Source organism: Mirounga angustirostris, unplaced genomic scaffold, assembly GCF_029215605.1.
Source record: "Mirounga angustirostris isolate CCGP_5_RB_7025 unplaced genomic scaffold, mMirAng1.0.hap1 SCAF_3, whole genome shotgun sequence".
In the NCBI taxonomy this organism is placed as follows: Eukaryota; Metazoa; Chordata; class Mammalia; order Carnivora; family Phocidae; genus Mirounga; species Mirounga angustirostris.
This window is the reverse complement of record NW_026991711.1, coordinates 61,441,542-61,468,245: the sequence shown is the minus strand read 5'-3', so window position 1 is coordinate 61,468,245 and position 26,704 is coordinate 61,441,542. Positions and strand designations below refer to the sequence as shown.

The 26,704-nt window shown below is 37.9% G+C and overlaps 1 protein-coding gene across 1 annotated transcript in view; it reads right to left on the bottom strand.

Moving 5' to 3' along the window:
* LOC123840197 (phosphatidylinositol 3,4,5-trisphosphate 3-phosphatase TPTE2-like) overlaps nt 1–26,704 on the bottom strand; it is a 113,371-nt gene that overhangs the window by 21,297 nt on the left and 65,370 nt on the right. Inside the window, exons 11-12 of the mRNA XM_064586153.1 lie at nt 2,047–2,108; nt 639–719 (exon numbers count right to left, since the gene is read on the bottom strand). Coding sequence (XP_064442223.1) covers nt 639–719; nt 2,047–2,108 — 143 coding nt within the window. The remainder of the gene's footprint in view (nt 1–638; nt 720–2,046; nt 2,109–26,704) is intronic.

The window sequence follows — 26,704 nt, the reverse complement described above, 5'->3', positions numbered from 1 at the left end:
GGATTGTCTCAACTTTTTATGTTTGAAATTATTCATAAAACATTTTTAAAAGGATAAAATAGGGTAACTGCATGTATTTCACATGGATTTTCTGAGTATTAAATGAGATAATATATATCAAAGTACAATAGTGTCTGAATAGAATAGGTTTTTGAAAGATTTTAATTTCCCTTTTTTCTTTCAAAATACAGCAGCCCCCTCCTCTGTCTCCTTCTCTGACTCTGTCTCTCTCTCACACACACACAGACACAGACACACACAGACACACACACACACGTGATGTCCTACAAGAGGTGAACTGTCCTAGTAGGGGTTTGTGAAAGACTCAGTTCCTCTCAGAGGGGAGTCAAAGGCCAGTGACTTTCCATAATCTTCGAGCCTGGAATCTTAGAAATTAGACCTTCCTACTTTGGGAAGGGAATCAACTCTTGAACTCTGTAAGCAGTGACCAATGTAAAATGGACAGCAGGATGCCCGGGGGGACTCAGAGGCGTGGCTCTCGGGTCTTGGGAGGGATCCAGCCAGTCACAGGCACCAGAGTGGAGCTGCCCCTTCACCAGAGGTAAAGAGTCCAAAACGAAACCAAATAATAGGTGCCAAACTCCCCAAAGAACCCCCTTTTAAGAAAGACAACTTACCTGAGAAGGAGTTTCAACTCCCTGAAATTTAGTGCTGGTGCTTTTATCTGTTCGCCGTTCTCCAAAATAATAAAGGCTCTCCTACGGAAAAAGGGGCAATGCAATCATGGTTCATCTGCACTTTCTTTTTCCTGTGTAAGGCATTCTTAAAGGTTCTAAGGGCACATTATTTCCTTAAGTCCGCGGCCTTTGGGCAGAGGCTGCTCAAACTAAAATTAACAGCAAAAAAAGTCATTTCAAGGCTTTTTACACACACACACACACACACACACACACAACTGAAACCAAAGTTTCACAAAACAATACTGACCTTTTGATATTTTCTATTCTAATCTAGTACATTTTATTTTAAAAAACGCTAGTCACAACCCAATAAGTTGACTTTACAACTCACTGATAGATTGGACCCAGTTTGAAAAACACTGTATGAGAACATCCATTTTCCTAACCTGTGTGTTAAAAATTAGGAACAAAGCAGATGGTGGCACCAGAGGGTGGGGCACTGTAGACAACCCGAAGCTTCTCTTCTCAGACTGCAGGCCAAGTAGGGAGCAGAGCTGCTGGGCACGTCCATTCAGTGAGAGCTTCTCAGCTCGATCATGGCAGAAAGAAGACTGAGAACCCCACTTTAAGAACTGGAAATAGCCTACCCTGTCTCTGCAGAAATTTTCAGAGAGCACAGCCTCCAACAGACCCCATAGATATTGACTACAAGAGGTTAATAACATCCAGTAACTTTGTTATGCATTGGAAAATGTACCTTTTATCTACCTAGTGCTTCTAAGGATGTTGGAGGTCCTTTGGAGAACTTACCAAACCAGTCTTGATATTATTCTTGTGAGGAAGGAGACCGTCCCCTATCTGGGGGCATAAGAATGGGGCTGGGATGAAATGAGGTGTAAGAGGCATTATGACTGTGGAGTTGTTTTCTACTTGGACAGCTTGACCTTACCCCATTATAATCCTGTCCCTATTAGGCTCTATCTTCATTTAAAATGTTGGTATTACTGTAGACATCATGGATTTTTTTTGCATTAATTTTGATTTAAAAAAATACTGCATTAGATTATTTCTCTTAATTACTGAAAATTTTGGCATTCCCTTAAATTTTGTGCCTAAGGTGAGTGTCTCATGGACCTCACCCTAGTCCTGGCCTAGAGTAAGAAGCACCTAGGTTCCTAACCAGTGCAAATTAAACAAGGAAATATGGTAGATTAACTAACTAGAATTTAAATAAAACTTTGAAAAAAAATAATGTATCAAAACCAGGCTTTCTAATAAGTGCATCTCCAATTACAACTTTTCTAAGTACCATGACTCAGAGAATCATCTTAACATCCTACCAGTGAGGTTTCAGAACTATCAAATTCAATCAGCACAAGATCGTCTGTAGTAACGTCTTTCATACCTCTGCAGTTATAAATATTTCACTGGCAATAAGGTAGGCACAAATCATAGTTCCAGTTCTTCCTGGAAAAGAAAAGAAGTTAGTCCATGAACCACTGTTCATGGCAGTACTTGGTATAAAGATGCTATCAGAAATATTCAATGAGGGGCGCCTGGGTGGCTCAGTCGGTTAAGCGGCTGCCTTCGGCTCAGGTCATGATCCTGGGGTCCTGGGATCGAGCCCCACGTCCAGCTGCCTGCTCAGCGGAGAGCCTGCTTCTCCCTCTCTCTCTGCCTGCCACTCTGCCTACTTGTGCTCTCTATCTCTCTGTCAAATAAATAAATAAAATCTTAAAAAAAAAAAAAGAAATATTCAAAGAGCTCATTTTGCATCGATTTTCTTTCACTCTGGAAGTTCTTGTTCAAAAGATTTTAATTCAGGACTAGCCAAAGCTGTTTCACTGCTCTGAGGTTGTACCTGGAATTCTGCCCTGTGGGCACGAAGACACAGGCGCACGTGTATATTGTTCTTGAATCACTACTGCTGGGGACTGCGGGAAGGAGGCAGTGAGGTCTACTCTAGGACTTTAGAGAGCAAGAGCTACTTACCAATTAAGAACTAATTACACACCCTGTTTTACTAACTAACATAAATAAAAGTACCTATAAAAGATAAAATATGATCAGAAACCAAAACATGACACAGCATTTATAATACCCATTTTTCTTCTATTTTTGAGTCTTTAGTGTGTTACAAAACATACGTGAAGATAAAGAGAACAGTATAAAGAACTCCATATATGCTTCCCAGAGTATATTATATTGCTGTACTTGTTTCTCTCCTCTTCCCTCCCTCCCTGTTTTTCTTCCTGTCTTCTTCTAAAGCATTTCATTTTTTAAACTTTTTTTTTTTTGAGTAGGTTCCACACCCAGCACAGAGCCCAGTGCAGGACTTGAACCCATGACCCTGAGATCAAGATCTGAGCTGAGACCAAGAGTTGGACACTTAACCAACTGAGCCACCCAGGTGCCCCCTATAGCATTTTAAAAGCAAACCCTTGATTTCATGTCATTTCATCCTCAAAGTTTATGTCTTATTCTAATTTGTATTTTTGCCCTGCTATACAAAATTTGATTTAAAAAATATGGTGCTTCTTTTATTTCTACAGTTATCTGTAGCTTTTGTCTTAGCCAGTGTATGCTGAACTTACTTGGTGTAATTTCAAGCTTACCCTTTTAACTTCAGATACATTCTATTTTCTATTCTATCCCCTCTTTTTTTCAACGAACAACTAAACTTATTTTGCAACCCATAGTTTGAAAAACATTCTAAGCCAAGTACTTCCAAAAAAGACTTTTTACCACCTCAATCTGTGATATATAAAGGCTTCTTGCTAATGGAAATCATGACTATTAACAACCCAGCTCTCAGTGGTATAGACTGTTAACATTTCAATTCTGTCTGGAGGACATCTCTGGGTCTCTATAACTGGTACTTTCCCATCTGAAAAACATTTTTGCAGGTTCTCTGTCCTTGTGGCTATATACAATCACAGACACAGTAGATGCCTATCATCCAGTCAAGTCAGGTACAGCAGGGAATTATAAAAATGATACATACTTACCTTCAATATTTTATCTTAAAACATAAATGTATACTTATTCACTAAATTTCTGATATTAGACAAAGGTTTTAACTTTTTAAGCGTGAGTCTCCCAGTTGGAGTTCTTTCTTAGAAAGGCCAGGTCCATGGTATAAACCACTGCATCATCTATAATTTCTAGTTTCAGATTTTTTTTTTTAGAGCAATCTAGGTGAAGAAACCTCTTAGATTTTACTACTGGGATTTTTCTCCCAGTGTTTTATATTAGTCTTCCTTGCATTTAATTCAGCTGCAATTTTGGTTGTAGCCACTCAACTTCTTTGAATCTTCTTGAAACATTCAACTAAGGGCTCATAAAATTTTAACATTCTGTTCACTCTGACATTTTACAGATCTATATAATATTTGATTATTTGACAGACACTGGTGGAAACAGAAACACATAGGCACACTAAATTGAAGCTTACTAGCTTCAACATGCCAATGGACACCACAGGTGTGATTATAGAGGGAATAGAGAACATCAGAATATTCACCCAGTTGGTTAGATGGAAGTCTGTAAGAGACCTTTTGTTATCCTGAAGTCAGAAGAAGCATCTTGCATCTCTAAATAAAATATAGTTTTGGATTTCATAATTATAACTAACACTTGGATAATACTCTGCAGATCTCATAGAATCTTTACAACAACTTCGTGAGGTAAATACCCTGCATAAAGAGGGAGAAACTGAGGTTCTATGGATTTAAGCAACTTTCACATCATCAAAGACATCTTTTTTTTTTTTAAGATTTTATTTATTTATTTGAGAGAGAGGATGAGAGGAGAGAGAGAGCACATGAGAGGGGGGAGGGTCAGAGGGAGAAGCAGACTCCCTGCTGAGCAGGGAGCCTGATGCTGGACTCGATCCCAGGACTCCAGGATCATGACCTGAGCTGAAGGCAGTTGCTCAACCAACTGAGCCACCCAGGCGCCCCATCAAAGACATCTTAATGCCAGTTTATATGATCTTTTATATCAATCCTTAAACTTTATTATTTCTCAGGTGTGTCTATCATCCTCCCCACAATGCACAATCTATAGTCCAATTCTTGAATCTGTAAGCAGAGACTTAGGTAATTTTCCTGACATGAGAGTGGTAGTGTGTATACATGTGTGAGTGTGCATGAATGTTTGTCCCTTAGAGTTGCGTAAAGCACCTAAAATGTAACTAAAAGAGGGGAATTCCAGTCCAAGATGGTGACATAGGAAGATCCCAAACTCCCCTCCTCCATAGAAACAACCCAATTCACACCTGCTTTGGCTCCAGACAACCTGCCAGAGAACCCCTGCATGGTGCACCCCAGGGTACTGACTTGCACCCTCTTCAGCTTCAACTGTCCTCTCAGGGCACCCTCTGGAGATCCCCAGGACTGCCCTGGTCTGCACACTCACTTTAGCTATAGCTGCCTGTTAGGGCATCCGCTGTGAAAAGCACCCCAGGACCCCCTGGCCTGCATACCACCTTAAGTCCACCCACCCAACCAGGGTGCCCCTTATATGAAGTGCCCTGGGACCTCCAGCCTCTTCCTCAGCTCCAGCCACCCCATCAGGGCATCTTCTGTGGGGACAGTGCCAGTATCCCTCTAATTGCACCTACTTCAGCTTCAGCCATTCTGCAAAGCACCCTCTGCATGGAGAGCCCAGGGACTCCCTGGATGGTACTCATTTCAGCTTCAGCCATTCTGATAGGATGTCCTCTGTGCAGAGAGCCCAGGGGCCACCCTGGCCAGTGCCTACTACAGCTCTGGCCATCCTACCAGGAAAACCCAGCATGGAGTGTTCTGGGACCCACAGCCCAGGCCATCCACAGCTCCAGTCAGCCAAAGTCACCAGGTACACACTGTCTACACAGGGGATGACCATACACAAGACCATTCCTTCAAAGTTTAGAAGTAGCTGATCTGCCTAATTCATGAAAACAAACACAGAAAGTCAAGTACAATAAGGAGACAGAGGAATATGCTCTACACAAAAGAGTAAGAAAAAACCTCAGAAAAAGAACTAAATGAAACAGAGATAAACAATATACCTGATAAAGAGTTTAAAGTCATGATCATAAAGATGCTTACTGGACTGGAGAGAAGAATGGAAGAACTCAGTGAGAACTTCAACAAAGGGATAGAAAACATAAAAAAGTACCAACTAGAGTTGAAGAACACAGTAACTGAAATGAAAACACACTAGAGGGAATCAACAGATTAGCAGATGCAGGAGAACAAATCATCAACCGAAAAGACATGGTAATGGAAAACACACAAGCTGAACAGCAAATAAAAGAACTAAAAAAAAAAGAGTAGGTTAAGGGATCCCTTCGACAACATCAAGAAAACAAATATTCCCATTATAGGGGTCCTAGGAAGAGAACAGAAAGGGGCAGAAAACTTATTTGAAGAAATAATAGGTGAAAACTTCCCTAACCTGAGGAAGGAAACAGACAACTAGGTTCAGGAAGCACAGAGAGTTCCAAACAAGATGAGCCCAAGGTGGTCCAAATCAAAATACATAATAATTAAAATGTCAAAGGTTAAAGATAGAGAATTTAAAAGTGGCAAGAAAGAAGCAAAAAGTTACATACAAGGAAACCCCCCTAAGGCTATTGGCTGATTTTTCAGCAGGTCAGAAAGGAATGGCATGATACATTCAAAGAGCTGAGTGGAAAAAAACCTACAACCAAGAATATTCTACCCAGCAAGGCTATCACTCAGAGTTGAAGGAGAAATAGAGTTTCTCAGGCAAAGGTAAAGGAGTTCATCACCACTGAACCAGCCTTACAAGACATATTAAAGGGACTTCTTTAAGTGGAAAAGAAAAAAGCAATAATTAGAAGAAAACTATAAAAAAATGTAAATATGATAACATATACATAAAACATGGAAGGGGAGTAAAAACTTTCTTTTAGAATGTGTTTGAACTTAAGTGACCATCAGCTTAATACAGACTGTTACATACTTGGGATGTTATATACAAACCTCATGGCAACCAGGACCCCCCAAAACCTATAATAGATACACAAAAAATAAAGAGAAAGAAAGCTAAGCATAACACCAAAAAGTCATAATCACAAGGAAAGAGAACAAGAGAAGAAGAAAGGAACAGAGAAGTACTACAAAGATCAACCAGAAAATAATTTTTAAAATGGCAATAAGTTCACACCTATGAATAATTATTTAAAAATTTTTAAAGATTTTATTTATTTATTTGAGAGAAAGAGTGAGAGAGAGAAAGCACATGAGCAGGGGGAAAGGGAGAATCAGGCTCCCCACTGAGCAGGGAGCCTGATGTGGGGCTTGATCCCAGGACCCTGAGATCATGACCTGAGCTGAAGGCAGACGCTTAACTGACTGAGCCACCCAGGCGCCCCTCAATAATTATTTTAAATATAAATGACTTAAATACTCCAATCAAAGACATAGGGTGACAGAATGAAAAAATAAGATCCATATCTATGCTTCCTACAAGAGACTCAGTTCGGACCTACATAGACATAAATTGGAAATCAAAGGATGGTAAAAGGTATTTCATGCAAATGGAAATTGAAAAAAACAACAATGCTGGAGTGGTAATACTTAAATCAGACAAAAGAGACATTAAAACAAACACTGTAACAAGACACACAAAAAAGGGCATTATTTAAGGATAAAAGGATCAATCCAACAAGAGCATATAACAATTGTAAATATCTATGCACCCAATATTGGAGCACCTGAATAGATAAACTAACAGTAATACAATACTAGTAGGAGACTTTTACACCCCAATTACATCAAAGGTGAGATTATCCAGGCAGAAAATGCATTAGAAAACTATCTTTGAATGACATATTAGACCAAATGGACATAACAGATATATATATAGACCATTCCATCCAAAATCAACAGAATACATATTCTTTTCAAATACATATGGAAAATTCTCCAGGAAGACCACAAAATAAACCTCATTAAATTTAAGAAGACTGAAATCACATCATGCATCCTTGGACCACATTGTTACAAAACTAGAAATCAATCACAAGAAAAAGTGGAAAAAAACCAAACATATAGAGGCTAAATAACATGTTAGTAAACAACCAATGGGTCAATGAAGAAATCAAAAGGGAAATAAAAAAATTCATGGAGACAGCAAAAGCTGTCTGAGGGAAGTTTATAGTAATACAAACACCTCCAGAAATAAGAAAAATCTAAAATAAACAACCTAACCTTATGCCTTAAAAGAGTTAGAAAAAGAACAAACAAGCTTAAAGCTAGTAGAAGAAAGGAGGTAATAAAGATTAGAGCAAAAATAAATAGACACTAAAAATAAATAGAAAAGATCAATGAAACAGAGCTGGTTCTTTGAAAGGATAAACAAAATTGAGAAAACTTTAGCTAGACATATCAAGAAAAAAGAGATAGGACCCAAATAAATAAAATCAGAAGCAAAAGAGAAGTAACAACCAACACCACAGAGATACAAAGGATTATAAGAGAGTACTACAAAAAAATTATATGCCAACAAATTAATCAGTCTAGAAGAAATGGAAAAAATCCTAGAAACATACAATCTTCCAAAACTGAATGAGGAAGAAACAGAAAATCTGAACAGACCAATTATAAATAACAAAATTGAATTGGAAATCAAAAACTACCACCAAACTAAAGTTCAGAACCAGATGGATTCACAGGTGAATTCCACTAGCCATTTAAAGAAGAGTTAATACCTATTATCCTTGATCTATTAAAAAAAATAGTAGAGGAAGGAAACCTTCCAAATATATACTTCAAGGCAAGCATTACCCTGATACCAAAACCAGACAAACACTACAAAAAAAAAAAAAAAAGAAAAAGAAAAGAAAACTACAGGGCAATATCTCTGATGAACTTGGATGCAAAGATCTTCAACAAAATATTAGCAAATCATATTCAACAATATATCAAAAAGATAATTCACCACAATCAAGTTGGATTTATTCTGGGGATGCAAGGATGGTTCAATACTTGCAAATCAACCAACATGATACACTACATCAACAAAGAATGAAAATCATATGATCATCTCAATAGATGTAGAAAAAGCATTTGACAAAATTTAACATTCATTCATGATAAAAACTCTCAACAAAGTGGGTTTAGAAGAAACATACCTCAACATAATAAAGGCCATATCTGAACAACTCACAGCTGACATCATACTTAACGGTAAAAAACTGAGAGTTTTTCCTCTAATAGGAACAAGACAAGGATGTCCACTCTTGCCACTTTTGTTCAGCATAGTACTGGAAGTCCTAGCCATAGCAATCAGACAGAATAGAGATAAAAGTTATCCAAATTATTAAGAATGAAGTAAAACTGTCATTATTTGTAGATGACATGATACTATGTACAGAAAATCCTGAAGATTTCAAACTATTAGAACTGGGGCACCTGGGTTGCTCAGCTGGTTAAGCAACCAACTCTTGATTTTGGCTCAGGTAATGATCCTGGGGTTGTGAGACTGAGCCCTGCATGAGCTCCAAGCTTAGCGCAGAGTCGGCTTCAGATTCTTTCCTTCCCTCTACCCTTCTTCCCACTGCATGCAAGCGCTTGTGCTCTCTGTTTCTGTCTCTCTCTCTCTCTCTGAACAAATAAAATCTTTAAAAAAACCTATTAGAACTGATAAATTCAGTAAGGTCATGGGATACAAAATTAATACACAGAAATCGGTTATGCTCGTATACAACAATAACAAAGTAGCAGAAAGAGAAATTAAGAAAACAATTTTATTTATAATTGCATCAAAAATAATAAAAAACCTAGGAATAAACGTAACCAAGGAGGTGAAAGATCTATACTCTGAAAACTATAAAATACTGATGAAAGAAATTGAAGACACCACAAATGGAAAGATATTCTATACTCATAGATTGGAAGAACTAATATTGTTAAAATGTCCATAGTATCCAAAGGATCCTACAGATTTAATGCAATCCCTATCCAAATACTAACAACATTTTTCACAGAACTAGAACAAAGAATTCTAAACTTGTATGGAACCAAATAACCTTAAATAATCAAAGCAATCTTGAGAAAGGACAAAGCTGGAGTTATCACAATTTCAGATTTCAAGATATACTACAAAACTGTAGCAATCAAGATAGTATGGTGGGCGCCTGGGTGGCTCAGTTGGTTAAGCAACTGCCTTCGGCTCAGGTCATGATCCTGGAGTCCCGGGATCGAGTCCCGCATCGGGCTCCCTGCTCAGCGGGGAGTCTGCTTCTCCCTCTGACCCTCCCCCCTTCATGCTTTATCTCATTCTCTCTCTCTCAAATAAATAAATAAAATCTTTAAGGAAAAAAAAAAAAGATAGTATGGTACTGGCACAAAAGTGGAGACATAGATCAATAGAACAGATTAGAGAGCCCAGAAATAAACCCATGCTTATTGGGTCAATTAATTAATGACAAAGGAGATAAAAATTATACAATGGGGAAAAGGCAATCTCTTCAATAAATGGTGCTGGGAAAACTGGATAGCTACATGCAAAAGAATGAAACTGGACCACTTACACCATACACAAAAATAAACTCAAAATGGATTAAAGACCTAAATGTGAGACCTGAAACCATAAAACTCCTAGAAGAAAACCTAGACAGTAAGCCCTTTGACATTACCCTTAGCAATATTTTTCTACATCTGTCTCCTAGGCAAGGGAAACAAAAGCAAAAATAAATTATTGGGACTAAACCAAAATAAAAATTTTTCCATAGTGAAGGAAACCATTAACAAATTGAAAACACAACCTACTGAACAGGAGAAGATACTTGCAAATGATATATCTGATAAGGAATTAATATCCAAAATACATTAAGAACTTACACAACTCAACACCAAAACCCCCCAAACAATCCAATGAAACAATGAGTAGAGGACCTGAATAGACATTTTTCCAAGACAACATACCAGATGGCCAACAGACAAATGAAAAGATGCTCAACATCACTAATCATTAAGGAGATGCAAATCAAAACTGTAATGAGATATCACCTGACAGATGACCTGTCAGAATGGCTAGAATAAAAAAGACAAGAAAATATATAACAAGTGTTGGCAAGAATGTGGAGAAAAAGGAATCCTTGTGCACTCTTGGTGAGAATGCAAGTTGGTGCATCCACTGTGAAAAACAGTATGGATGTTCCTCAAAAAATTAAAAATAGAATTATCATATGATCCAGTAATTCAAAATTTGAAAAGGTATCTGCTCCCCTGTGTTTATTGCAACATTATTTCCAAAAGCCAAGATATGGAAGCAACTCAAGTGTCCATCCATAGATAAATGGAAAAAGAGGTGGTAGTTACCTATGGAATTAAAAACAAATAGATTCAACCATATATGAACTGGCTTGCTGGTTCCCCTGGCTGATTTTGGCCATGCTGGCTAAAGGGAGAGAAAAGTGCAACCCAGATGATGCCCTTCGTTTTTTTTCCCCTTCCTCTAAGTAAAAGGAGAAAGGGCCCAAACATTCCTAAAGGTGAGCTTTGAGGGAGCCCAAAATGCTAAAAGTTCGCATTGTTCTTTCCTCCAGTCGGAAGAAAAATGGTTAAATCAGTGCCCAGGGGAAGCAAATCTTTAGATAAACCAGAGGGGGAAAAAATTAAAGGGGAAAAACACTCTAAACCGTTACTGAGCAATCATCTAGACTGGTGCTTCTCAAACGTCAATGATATACAGGGCATCTGAGAATCTTATTAAAGTGTGGATTCTAATTTAGTAGGTCTGAGGTGGATATGAAGATTTTGCTAGTCCCTGGGCCACAATTTGATTCTAGATCACAGTAAAAAGTGAAATATTAAAACAGAAATGAAACAGAAAACAAAATAGACATGATTGATAACATTAAACACCAGTGCTTTTTTCCTCAAGAAACGAAGACACAAATCTCTTATAAAAGTGATTTTTAGGGGCGCCTGTGTGGCTTAGTTGGTTAAGTGTCTGTCTTTGGCTCAGGTCATGATCTCAGGGTCCTGAGATTGAGCCCCACATTGGGTTCCCTGCTCAGCGGGGAGCCTGCTTCTCCCTTTCCCTCTGCCATTCACCTGCTTGTACTCTCCCACTCTCTGTCAAATAAATAAAATCTTTAAAACAAAACAAAAACAAAACAAAAAAGCACCCGATTTTTAGAAAAGGAGAGGAGGGACAAATATTAGAAATAAAACAGGGGTCAAAATTACTGTATAGCAGAAATTCAAAAACACTGTAAGAATAACTTTAATAAGTCAATCATTTAAAAAACTTAAATGAAAACAGGGGCACCTGAGTGATTCAGCTGGTGGAGCATATAACTCTTGATTTTGGCTCAGGTCATGATCTCAGGGTTGTGAAATGGAGACCCAGGTTAGGCTCCTTGCTCAGCGGGGAGTCTGCTGGAGATTCTCTCTCCCTCTCGGTCTGCCCCCCCCACCCCCATGCTCTCTCCCGCTCTCTAAAATAACCTTAAAAAAAACTTAAATGAAAATATCAATTAAAAAAATTGAAAAAGGGAAAACCTGAATAAAACAACATCGCATTAAAAATTATATTTACAGTCTTTTTTACCACCTCCCTCCAAAAGAACAAGATGACATTGTTACCGAATCTATAAGAAATATTTTCTTTTATAAATTCTTTTAGATAATGGTAAAAAAGAGAAAAATTTACAGCTCATTTACTAGCACTAATATAATAGATTCCCAAATTGCAAAAATATAATAAAAGATAACTTTATACCAATGGCACTTAGGAATATAGATGTTAAAACTTAAAGTATTTGCAAAGTGAATCCAGCAGTAGAAAAAATACATATCAATACCAAGTTCCATTTATCTCAGAAATGCAAGAATAATCTTATATCAGAAACCTGTATTAATGTAATATATCATATTTACAGATTAAGAGAGACATACCTTGTAATCATCTCAGTAAGTGCAGGAAAAAAACCATTTACTAAAATTCAGTATATATTCACAGTTTTAAGAGCCAAGTAAAACTAGGAACTTCTTTTTTTACTTATTTATTTTTTTGAGAGAGAGAGAGAGAAGGCACATTGAGTGGGATGCAGAGGGGCAGAGGGAGAGAGAGAGAGAGAGAGAGAATCTTAAGTGGACTCCACACCCAGCTCAAAGCCTGACAGAGGGGTTCATTCCCACAGACTTGAGATCATGACTTGCGCCAAAATCAAGAGTTGGACATTTAACTCACTGAGCCACCCAGGCGCCCTGGAAACCTTTTTAACTTGATGAAGGGAATCTACCAAAATACCTACCAGGTGTTAAGTGTCCTCCATTTTTTCAAAAGTTTGCATTATGCCACTTCACTTTTATGAAAAACCCATGTCAGCACCTGTTTTTGCTAAGTGAAAGCAATCTGAAGAGGATTTTCACTTTTATGAAGAGAAGGAATAAAGCAAAAATACGGTTCAGCATTTATTTTGCAGTGAGTACTTACGGAGGCAGCACACGCTCAGAGCAGCGAGAGTGATACCGCCAAGCTCCCACCCTGGGAAATACACTCAGCATCTAAGTATCAAGCCACTGTAGCTTTGAACTGTGTCTGTGAGCATCTGTGGTTTACCTTGATTTATTTTGTGCATCCATTAGCAAGATGTGTCCTAAGATACCGGAAAAGGCTAAGACGGGTTATTTTTTCAGGTCTGGGAATGCTCTAAACATTTTCCATATAAATTAATGGTAATTGCTTCTTTATTTCACACCATTTTGGCTTATGCAAATTTTCATAGGAATGCTCTACTTTCAGATAGCAGGAAACCTGTACATCATATTAATGTTGAAATGTTGTTAGCACTCCCTTTAAAGCCAGGAACTAAATAAAATGTCCGTTATTCTCTGTTCCTATTTAACACCGTACTATAGGGCTTAGCCAGTGCAGTAAGAAAAAGAAATCAAATGTGTAGGGATAAAAACAGAAGAAACAAAACTTTCCTTACTTTCAGATTAGAAAAATCCAAGTAAATCTACAGGCTAGAACCTAAAATTAATGAGAGTTCAGGTACATTGCTCGATACAAAGCCAACATAAAAAAATCAATAGCTAAATGGAGGATGCAAGTTGAAATCTTTAGCATAATTGCTACATGGGAGGAAGTAATTATATTGTAAAATTTCAATCAAACCAAAATAAAATGTCAGTAAGGATACAGAAGATTTGAATAAAACAATTTACAAATGACCTAACAGATACAGAGCACTGTTCACAACAATGCTTAATACACTTCCAATTGCACGGAAAAGATTTCATAAAATTGACTGAACTGTGGACCACAAGGCAAGTATAAACAAATTTCTAAGAACTAAAAAAAAATAGGTAATATATTCTCTGACCACAATGCAATACAAGCAGAAATCAACTCCTAAAAGATAATTACAAAATACTCATATGTTTAGAAATAAGAAAGTATACTTCTACATAATACCTGGGTCAAAGAAATAAGCACAATGGAAAATAGAAAACATTTTGAACTAAATACTGATAAAAATACTACATATAAAAATTTGTGGGATGAAGCTAAAAAATTCTTAGAGGGAAATATAGCCTGAAATACCAAATAGAAAAGAAAAAGTTGAAAATCTATGAGTTAATCATTCCTTTAAAGAAGTTTTTTTAAAAAAAGAACAAATTAAACCAAACAAAGTGGAAGAAAGGAAACACTAAATATAATAGTAATTAATGAACTAGGAAACAAACAAGAGAAACAATCAAGCCAAAAGAACTTGGTACTTTAAAATGACTAATAAAATTGATGAATCTCTGATGAGACTAATCAAAAGAAAACAATAATGTAAGAATGAAAAAGGGACCACCATGATAGACATTAGAATACAATGATATTTTGAACAATGTGATGCCAAGACATTTGAAAATGTAGATAAAATGGACAAGTGCTTGGAAAAATACACCCTACCAAAAATGGGTAGAATAAATAAAACTGTAAATAATTCTATATCTAATAAAGAAACTGAACCACAATTTAAAAACTTCCCCACAAAGAAAATGCGGCCAAATCCCCACACTGAGGCCAATGTGGCTTCACTAGAGAATTCCACATTATATTTAAGGAAAAACATGTCAATTTATACAAGCTCATTGAGAGAATTTTAAAAAAGAGGAAACATAACCCAATTCTGGTTTATGAAGCCAAAATTTGAAAAGAGTATTATGAGAAAAGAAAAATTATAACCAATCATACTTATGACATGGATACAAAAATTCTTAAGGTTAAATTTTAATTAATTAAAATTAAATATCCAACAATTTATGAAAAATAATAGAGCACAGCAAAATTGTGTCTATTCTAGGAATATAAGGATAATTCACCAATGCAATCAATCATATTAATAGAATAAAGGTAAAAATTATATCATGTTAAGGACTCAAAAACCTTCTGATAAAATTTAACATCCACTGATGATAAAAACTTAGCATTAATTAAAGAAATTTCTTAATCTGATAGTATCTAAAATACACAAGGGGTGCCTGGGTGGCTCAGTCAGTTGAGTGTCCAACTCTTTCTGCTCAAGTCATGATCTCAGGGTCGTGAGACTGAGCCCTGCATGGGGCTCTGCAGAGTCTGCTTGTCCCTCTCCTTCCCCCTCTAACCGCCCCCCCCCACTTGTGTGTATGCTCTCTTTGGCAAATAAACAAATTAAATAAATAAAACACACACATACACACACCCTAAAGTAATTGGTGAGAGACTTGAAAGCTTTTCTTTTTAAAGCAGGAACAGAACAAGGATGACTGCTGTCACCATTTCTAATTCAACACTGGACCAAAGGTTTGAGCCAGTGCTAGGAAAAAAAAAAAAATTGAAGTGGAAGAAATGCAATTGATTATTTTCACATGATGTAAGCATGTACCATATCATCCAAAAGAATTTACACATAAATTAGACGAAGAAAGTTTGGTGAGGTTGCTAATTGCAAGGTTAATAAAATGAATTGCATGCCAGAGCAACAATAAACATTTAGAAAATAAAAATTTTCAAGGGATATCATTTATAATAGTATCAAAAATATTCAGGAATAAATGTAACCAAAAATATATAAGCTTTCTTTTTTTTAAGTTTATTTTTTAGTAATCTCTATACCCAACATGGGGCTTGAAAAGAACCCCACAAACATAGTGATTCAAAGGGACACATGCACCCCAATGTTTATAGCAGCAATGTCCACAATAGTCAAAATATGGAAAGAGCCCAGATGTCCATCAACAGATGAATGGATAAAGACGATGTGGTACATATACACAATGGAATATTACTTAGTCATCAAAAAGTATGAAATCTTGCCATTTGCAACAATGTGGATGGAACTAGAGGGTATCATGCCAAGTGAAATAAGTCAATCAGAGAAGACAAATACCATATGATTTCACTCATATGTGGAATTGAAGAAACAAAGCAGATAAACATATGGGAAGGAAAAAAAAAGAGAGAGGAAAGCAAACCATGAGACTCTTTTTTTTTTTTTTAAGATTTTATTTATTTATTTGACAGAGAGAGAGAGTGAGAGCAGAAACACAAGCAGGGACAGTGGGGGAGGGAGAAGCAGGCTTCCTGCAGAACAGGGAGCCCAGTCTGGGGCTCGATCCCAGGACCCTGCTGAAGGCAGACACTTAATGACTGAGCCACCCAGGTGCACCCCATAAGAGACTCTTAAGAATAGAGAACTGAGGGTTGATGGAGGGAGGTAGGTGGGGGATGGGCTAAATGGGTGATGGGTATTAAGGAGGGTACTTGTTATGATGAACACTGGGAGTTATATGTAAGTGATGAGTCACAAAATTCTACTCCTAAAGCCAATATTACACTATATGTTAACTAACTAGAATTTAAATAAAATTTTGAGAAAAAACAAAAACCCAAATAATTGTGAAAAAGAACAAGACCAGAGGGCTCCTTTGACTGGAAATCAGGACTTATTAGAAAACTATGGTAAATAAGATAGTTGTGTGACAGGCACACAGATAGATGAAAGATCAATGAACAGAATAGAAAGTTCAGAAACTGAACCATGCCCCTTGGCAATAAAGAAATAAAAGTCTTTCCAATCAGTGTGCTGAAACAATTAGATAACCATAGGGAAAAAGATGAAACCCTTGCATCACACACACACAAAAATCAATTCCATTCTTAATTGCAGGAAACAAACTAAGGGTTGCTGGAGTGGAGGGTGGGGTGGGAGGGATGGGGTGACTGGGTGATAGACACTGGGGAGGGTATGTGCTCTGGTAAGCGCTGTGAATTGTGCAAGACTGTTGAATCTCAGATCTGTACCTCTGAAACAAATAATGCAATATATGTTAAAAAAAAAAGAAGAAGAAGAAGGTAGCGGGAGGGGAAGAATGAAGCGGGGGAAATCGGAGGGGTAGACGAACCATGAGAGACGATGGACTCTGAAAAACAAACAGGGTTCTAGAGGGGAGGGGGGTGGGAGGATGGGTTAGCCTGGTGGTGGGTATTGAGGAGGGCACATTCTGCATGGAGCACTGGGTGTTATGCACAAACAATGAATCATGGAACACTTCATCTAAAACTAATGATGTAATGTATGGGGATTAACATAAGAATAAAAAAAAATCAATTCCAAATGGATATCATGGGAGAATGTCTTCTTAAACTCAGGGAAAGATTTCTTAATCAAGTTACAAAAACGCTAACCTTATAAAGAGAAAGAATGATATACACTATGTTAGAACTAAGAATGTCTGTTAACCAAAAGATACTCATAAAACACAACAATGCAAAATACAGAGCAGAAAATGTTTCTTGCAATACATATAACAAATAACAGAGTTGAAATCCAGAATATGTAAAGAACTCCCACAACTCGATTGGGAAAAAACCCCAAAAATTCAGGAGAAAAAATGGGTCAGGAGAAAAATGGGCAAGGAAATTAAAGAGTTACTTCATAACAAAGGATATCCAAGTGGCTAATAAACCTGTGATGAAAACTTTCCCAGTTTTATTAGTAATAATAGAAATGCAAATTAAATCCATGATGAGATTCAACTATACACCCACACACACTCAGTGGCTAAAAATAAAAAGACTAAGAATTCTAATTGTTGGTAAAGATATGGAACACATGGAAATTTCAAACGATGCCAATGGAGTGTAAATTGGTACAACTGTTTTTGGACATCATCTATTCAAGTTTGAGATTCATTATCCTAAACACGAACATTATATTCCAAGGTACATACTCAAAATAAATGTGAGAACATGTGCAACAAGGAACATATATTTATAATAGAAACATTATCTATAGTAGTAAAAACTGGAAACAATCCAAATGTATATTAAAAACCAGCTTCCATTTGTAGCAGCAATATGTCTAGGAATGAATTTAACAAAGATATGCAAGACCATATGAAACATTGCGTGTCAACTATACTAAAAAAAAATGCAAGACATTATGAAGGAAAGTATAAATTCTTATTGAAAAACAAGACACTTCCAAGAAAGATGGCAGAGTAGGATGATCCTAGGTTCAATTTGTCCCACAGATACACCTAGGTAACATTCACATCAGTGCAAATAAACCAGAAAATGACCTGAATACTGGTAGAGCAGACTCTTCACAACTAAATGTAGAGAACAGTCCACATTGAAGAGGCTACAAAGGGAAGAGATGCTGTTGGGAGCCAAACTGACCCTCAGGACTGTCTGTGGGAGGATAGGACACCACTGGTGTGGAGAGGACAGAGAAGGAGACACCACAATAGGCATCCCAGGCATGGGGGATCTACACTGGGAAGATGAATCCCCATAACATTTGGCTTTGAAAACCAGAGGAGCCTAACTTCACTAATTCTTACAGTCAGTGGGCTTAACTCCTAGAACTTTAAAAATCAGCTGGCCAGGCTCAGGGAAACCCTGAGGACTATAAGAAACTGAGTTCTCACCCTTAAAGAGACAGCACAACAGCCCAGCTGAGATACAGCATGGAAGCAGCAGTTTGAAAAACACTTGAGATATATGGGAGGGAGATTTGTTTACTAATCTTAGAGCCTGTGCTGGAGGGGCAGGGATCTTCAGGAGACTTTTCCAAGAACAAAAGAGCTGGCAGGTACTGTTTTGCTCCCCAGGCCCCCAGTCTAGATATACAACATCTGGGGAACCAGTGTAACACAAACACTCTCCATTTTGCTTACTAACAGTGCACCCCGCCCCAGAGCTCTTCTGCAGATCCACCCCTCCTGCCTGCCTTGAAAGGAAGTTTTGGGAGGCTATAGGTCCCCTCTAGCAGAGGGCTGACATGGACCTTGCTAGCATCACATGCCCCACCCTGCATTCTTCTGCAGACCCACCTCCTCCAACACACACTTGTTGGATGTCCATCCAAAGTGGTGTCACAGGGGCACCTGGGTGCCTCAGTCAGTTAAGCGTCTGCCTTAGGCTCAGGTCATGATCCCAGGGTCCTGGGATCAAGCCCTGCATCAGGCATCAGGCTCTCTGCTCAGCAGGGAGTCTGCTTCTCCGTCTCCTCCTCCCCTCATTCATGCTTGAGCTCTCTCCCCTGCCCCTCTGAAATAAATAAAATCTTAAGAAAAAAAAAAAACTAAACAAACTAAAAACAAAGTGGTGCCACAGCCATGGCAGTGGGCAAGCAGCCCTGACGGGGGCCAGCACCACTCCAAAGTGACTCCTGCCCCAGAGAGAGGGAAAGCAGACCCCATACACCAGCAGTTTGACAGCCCCAGCAGTGGGCTGGGGGCAGACAAGGGGTCTGACTTTTAGTACTGTCCACCAATAAAAGCTTTTCAGGGGAAAACACAGGGTAAGTGCCTGCAGTTTGGTGCTACTGCATCTCTGGTATATGCCTGGTCTGACTAAAATCAAGTCCAAGGAGGCTCCAGACAGGCCCAACAACACAGGGACCCAAATCTGCCTACAACAGGCAAAGATGACTTGTAGATGACTGGACTGAAGGAAAAAGTGGCAAAGACACAACCATAGGGCACACACAACACACATGGGAGATACCCCTGAAGTACCAGTTTCTGGTAAATAGGGGACATAGCACTTCAGGGTACTACAGGACCTCTTCTTCATAAGGCCACTACTTTCAAGAGCAAGAGACATAGCTGACTTTCTTAACACATAGAAACAGACAGATAAGAAGAAGAGACAGAAGAATATGTCCCAAATGAAAGAACAGGACAAAATGACAGCAAGAGAGCTAAATGAAACAGAGATAAGTAACATGTCCAATAGAAAATTTAAAGTAATGGCCATAAAGATACTGGACTTGAGAACAGAGTGTAGGAACTCAGTGAGATCCTCAACAAAGAGATAGGAAACATAAAAAAGAACCAACCAGAGATGAGGAACTCAATAACTGAAATTAAAAATACATTAGATGGAATAAATAATATACTAGAGGAAGCAGAAGAATGGATCAGCAACCTGGAGGACTGAGTAATGGAAAGCAATCAAGCTGAACAGAATGAAGAAAAAGGACTAGTTAAAAAATGAGAGTATATTAAGGGAACTCAGCAATACCATCAAGCATAATAACATTCACATTATAGGGATGCCAGAAAGAAGAGAGAGAAAAGGGGGCAGAAAATTTGACGAAATAATAGCTGAGAAATTCCCCGATTCTGAAAAGGACACAGAAATCCAGGTCCAGGAGGCACAGAGAACCCCCAACAAACTCAATCCAAGGATATCCATACCAAGATATACAATAATTAAAATGGCAAAAAGTAGTGATAAAGAGAGAATTTTAAAAGCAGCAAGAAAAAAGGAAACAGTTACATATAAGGGACCCCCCCCCCAAAATATCAGCTGGTTTATCAGCAGAAATGTTGCAGGACAGAAGAGAGTGGCATGATATATTTAAAGTGCTGGAAGGAAAAGATGCACAGCCAAGAATACTCTATCCAGTAAGGCTATCATTCAGACTAGAAGGAGAGATGAAGAGTTTTCCAGACAAAAGATAAAGGAATTCATGACCAATAAGCCAGCCCTACAAGAAATGCTAAAGGGTACTCTTTGAGTGGAAAGGAAAGACCATAAGTAAGAGTAAGAAAAGTGGGAAGCACAAAAGCAATAAAAAATAAGTGCATCTATAAAAATCACTCAAAGCATTCCCAAAATAAAAGAATGTAGAGTATGATACAGTGTACCTAAATCATGGGAGGGGAGAGGAGTAAAAATTTAGTGCTTTTAGAATGACAAACTTAAGTGACCATAAACTTAATATAGACTGCTATATGCATAAAATGTTATATATGAATATAATGATAACCACAAATCAAAAACCAATAACAGATATGCAAAAAATAAAGAGAAAGGAATCCAAGTATATCACTAAAGCAAGCAAACTAACCATGAGAGAAGAGAGTAACAGAATAAGGGAAAAGAGAACTTCAAAAACAACCAACAAAAAAAACCCCAAGTAACAAAACGGCAATAAATACACATTTATCAATAATTACTTTCAATTTAAATGGACTAAATGCTCTAATCAAAAGACATAGGGTGACAAAATGGATAAAAAAGCAAGGCCCATCTAGGTACTGCTTACAAGAGACTCACGTCAGAACTAAAAACATATGCACAATGAAAGTAAAGGGATGGGGAGGAGTCCAAGATGGCAGAGGAGTAGGAGACCTTAGTTTCATCTGGTCCCAGGAATTCAGTTAGATAGCTATCAAATCATTCTGAACACCTGGGAACTCAACCAGAGATCTAAAAAAAGAACAGCTGCAACTCTACAAACAGAAAAGCAACCACTTTCTGCAAGGTAGAACATACAGAGAAGTGAATCCGAGGCAATAGATGGGAAGATAAACCGTGGGTTGGGGGAGCCTCCGTCAGCCATCAACCAGAAAGTGATATAGCAGCAGAGTGCAAAATCAGCACTTTTAGAAGTCTGCTCTGGTGAGGGACGCCCTGGCTTGAAAGGGACTCAAGTGGCTAAGTGGGGGTGGAACTCTAGGTGGGACAGTGAGGTCTCAGGACCCTCGGGGTCACAGGAAGACCGGGGGAGCCTGAGTGCCACAGAGCTCCCAGGCATCAGAGCAGGGAAGCTGGCTGCAATCAGCAAGCCCAGGAGTGGACTCTCAGCCCCGGGATTGCCATAAACCACCAATAGAGGGATGGTCCAGTGACTGCTCTCTGAGCAGGGGCCCAAGATGTGGCAGAATCAGTGAAACCCTGGGAGGAGTGGCACAGGTGTGAGCCACAGGAATCTGCAAGGTTTGGAGACTCAAAACAGCGTCCTATGCCTGAGATAGAAACGCTCGGTCAGGGGCTGGGTGAACATGGAGTGCAGACAGAGGCCAGGGAGACAGGAGTGATTGACTGCTTTTCCCTGAGGGTGCACTGAGTGGTGGGGCCATGAGCTCTTGGCTCTGGGCTGGAGATTGGGAGGCTGCCATTTTCATTCTCATCCTCTAAAGCTGCAGAGAGCCTTGAGGGAACAAAAGTCATAAAGAGCAAACTGGAGCAGATTATTTAGCCTGGCCCCCTAGCAATCCCTGGGGCAAAGACACTTGAGAATCTAAGCAACAAGCCCCTCCCCTAGAAGATCAGCAAGAACATCCAGCCAAGACCAAGTTCACCTATCAATGAGAACTGCAAAACTCCAGCGCTAGGGCAATACCATGACCAAGTAGGATTTATTCATGGGCTGCAAGGTTGGTTCAACATCCGCAAATCAATCAATGTGATATACTACATTAATAAAAGAAAGGACAAGAACCATATGATCCTCTCAATAAATGCAGAAAAAGCATTTGATAAAGTACAGCATCCTTTCTTGATTAAACCTCTTCAGAGTATAGGGATAGAGGGAACATACCTCAGTATAATAAAAGCCATCTACAAAAATCCCACATTGAACATCATTCTCAATGGAGAAAAACTGAGAGCTTTTCCCCTAAGATCAAGAACACAGCAGGGATAGTGCCACTATCACCACTGCTGTTCAACATAGTACTAGAAGTCCTACCCTCAGCAATCAGACAACAAAAAGAAATAAAAGGCATCCGAATCAGCAAAGAAGAAGTCAAACTCTCATTCTTTGCATATGACATGATACTCTATGTGAAAACCCAAAAGACTCTACCCCAAAATTGCTAGAACTCATACAGGAATTCAGCAATGTGGCAGGATATAAAATCAATGCACAGAAATCAGTTGCAATTCTATACACAAACAATGAGACAGAAGAAAGAGAAATTAAGGAGTTGATCCCATTTACAATTGCCTCTCAAACCATGAGATACCTAGGAATAAACCTCACCAAAGAGGCAAAGGATCTGTACTCAGAAAACTATAGAACACTCATGAAAGAAATTGAGGAAGACACAAAGAAATGGAAAAACATTCCATACTCATGGATTGGAAGAACAAATATTGTTAAAATGTCTATGCCACCTAGAGCAATCTACACATTCAATGCAATCCTTATCAAAATACCATCAACTTTTTCCACAGAGCTGGAACAAATAATCCTAAAATGTGTATGGAACCAGAAAAGACCCCAAATAGCCAAAGGAATGTTCAAAAAGAAAACCAAAACTGGTGGCATCACAATTCCGGACTTTAAAGTCTATTACAAAGCTGTAATCATCAAGAAAGTGTGGTACTGACACAAAAACAAACATATAGATCAATGGAACAGAACAGAGAACCCAGAAATGGACCCTCAACTCTATGGTCAACTAATCTTCAACAAAGTAGGTTGGGAAAATTGGACAGCCACAAGCAGAAGAATGAAACTGGACTATTTACTTATATCATACACAAAAATAGACTCAAAATGGGTGAAAGACCTAAATGTGAGACAGGAATCCATCAAAATCCTAGAGAAGAACACAGGCAGCAACCTCTTTGACCTCAGCCATAGCAACTTTCTTGCTAGACACATCTCCAAAGGCAAGGGAAACAAAGGCAAAAATGAAATATTGGGTCTTTTTCAAAATAAAAAGCTTTTGCACAGCAAAGGAAACAGACAAAACCAAAAGACAACTGAGAGAATGGGAAAAGATCCTTGCAAATGACATGTCAGATAAAGGGCTAGTGTCCAAAATCTATAAAGAACTTATCAAACTCAACACCCAAAGAACAAACAATCCAATCAAGAAATGGGCAGAAGACATGAACAGACACTTCTCCAAAGACAACATACAAATGGCCAATAGACACATGAAAAAATGCTCAACATCACTCGGCATCAGGGAAATACAAATCAAGACCACAATGAGATACCACCTCACCAGTCAGAATGGCTAAAATTAACATCAGGAAACAAGAGATGTTGGCAAGGATGTGGAGAAAGGGGAACCCTCTTACACTGTTGGTGGGAATGCAAGCTGGTACAGCCATTCTGAAAAACAGTATGAAGCTTCCTCAAAAAGTTGAAAATAGAGCTATCCTACAACCCAGCAATTGCACTACTGGGTATTTACCCCAAAGATACAAATTAGTGATCTGAAGGGGCACCTGCACTCAATGGTTATAGCAGTAATGTCCACAATAGCCAAACTATGGAAAGAGCCCAGATGAATGGATAAAGAAGATGTAGTATATATATACGATGGAGTATTACTCAACCATCAAAAAATGAAATCTTGCCATTTGCAACGACATGGATGGAACTAGAGGGTATTATGCTAAGCGAAATAAGTCAATCAGAGAAAGACAACTATCATATGATCTTGCTGATATGTGGAATTTAAGAAATAAGACGGGGGATCATAGGAGAAGAGAGGAAAAAATAAAACAAGATGAAACCAGAGAGGGAGACAAACCATAAGAGACTCTTTTTTTTTTTTATCATAGGAAACAAAATGAGGGTTGCTGGAGGGGAGCGAGGTGGGGGATGGGGTAACTGGGTGATAGACATTAAGGAGGGCACATGATGTAATGAGCACTGGGTATTATATAAGACTGATGAATCACTGATCTCTACCTCTGAAACCAATAATACATTATATGTTAATTAATTGACTTTAAATGAAAAATTAAATAAAAAATCACTAAAATTTTTCTGCATGCATACAAAAAAAATATTATGGAAAGAAGATCCAGGTGGATAAGTGATTAAAAAATACACACAACTACAATATGTGAAGAACTTACTAAGTATACTACTATGCACTTTATGTACAATTATAAAATTTATTCCTCAAAACAAAAAAAAGAAAAAAGAAAGTGAAGGGACAGAAAAGCATTTATCATGCAAATGGAAGTGAAAAGAAAGCTGGGGTAGCAATACTTATATTGGACAAAATAGCCTTTAAAACAAAAACTGTAACAAGAGACAAAGAAGGGCACTACATAATCATAAAGGGAAAAATCCAACACGAAGATAGAACAATTGTAAATATTTATGCATCCAACATGGGAGCACCCAAATACATAAAGCAGTTAATAACAAACATAAAGAAAGTAATCAATAGTAATATCAATAATAGGAGGGGACTTTACCACCCCACTTACATCAATGGACAGATAATCCAAACAGAAAATCAGGAAGGGAAGAATGGCTTTGGACACATTGGACCAGATGGATCTAACAGATATATTTAGAACATTCTACCCTAAAACAGTGGAAAACACATTATTTTCAAGTGCACATGGAACATTCTCTGGATAGATCTCATGGTAGGCCACAAAACAAGTCTCAATAAATTTTAAAAGACTGAAGTCATAGCATGCATCTTTTCTGACCATGTTTTGAAACTAAAAATCGACTACAAGAAGAAATCTGGAAAGAGCACAAATACATGGAAGTTAAATAACATGCTACTAAACAATGAATGGGTCAACCAAAAATCAAAGAGGAATCAAGAAATACATGGAGAAAAACCAAAATGAAACAGTATGGAGATTCCTCAGAATTCCTTAAAATTTTGTAGGTTCCTTAAAAGTAAAATTACCATGTGATCCAGTAATTTTGTTACTTGGCATTTACCGAAAGAACATGAAAACACTAATTAAAAAAATATATGCACCCCTATGGTCATTGCAGCATTATTTGCAATAGCCAAGGTATGCAAGCAATCCAAGTCCCCATCAAAGGAAGAGGTGATATATATATATATATCTATATATGCGTGTGTGTGTGTGTATACACGCATATTAGCCATAAAAAGGATGAGATTAGCCATAAAAAGGATGGAATATTAGCCATAAAAAGGATGAGATTTTTACCATTTGTGACAACATGGATGGACCTAGAGGGTGCTTTGCAAAGTGAAATAAGTCAGAGAAAGATAAATACCATATTATTTCAGTTATATGTGGATTCTAAAAAACAAAAGGCAGAAACAGACATATAAATACAGAAAGCAAAGTGGTTGGTGCCAAAGGGAAGCAGGTGAGGCTTTGGATAAAATGGGTGAAGGGGAGTAGGAGATACAGGCTTCCAGTTACAGAATAAGTCAAGGGGATGAAAGGTACAGTACAGGGAACAGAGTCAATGGTATTGTAATTGAAGATAATGTAAAGCATTGCATAGTGACAGATGGTAGCTACACTTGTTGGGAGCATAATATAATGTATAGACTTGTCAAATTGCTATGTTGCACACGTGAAACTAATGTAACATTGTGTATCAACTATGCTTTAATAAAAAATTTTTTAAATAAAAAAATTTCAGTAGTGTGGCATAAAGAACTCATAGACCATCTCAAACTTCTATTAAAACTTTATACGTGACTGAGAAGGGATTATAAATCAACAGGGAATAAATGAGCTTGTGATAGATGGTGTTAGGACAATTGTATATCCATATGGGAAAAAAAAAAACCTCCCTCCCCAAATCCTAATTAAAGACCTAAATGTAAAAAACAAAACTTTAATATTTTATAAAGTATAATACCTTCACTACTTCAGTATGCAGGCTGGATTTCTTAAACATGACAAAAAGCACAAACCACACACACACACAGAAAGACTAATAAATTTCACTCCATTCAAAATTATAAATACTCCTATATGACAAAATAAATCATAATCAAGTTAAAAGACAACACGTAGGAGTTGATAGTTGTAATATAAACTAC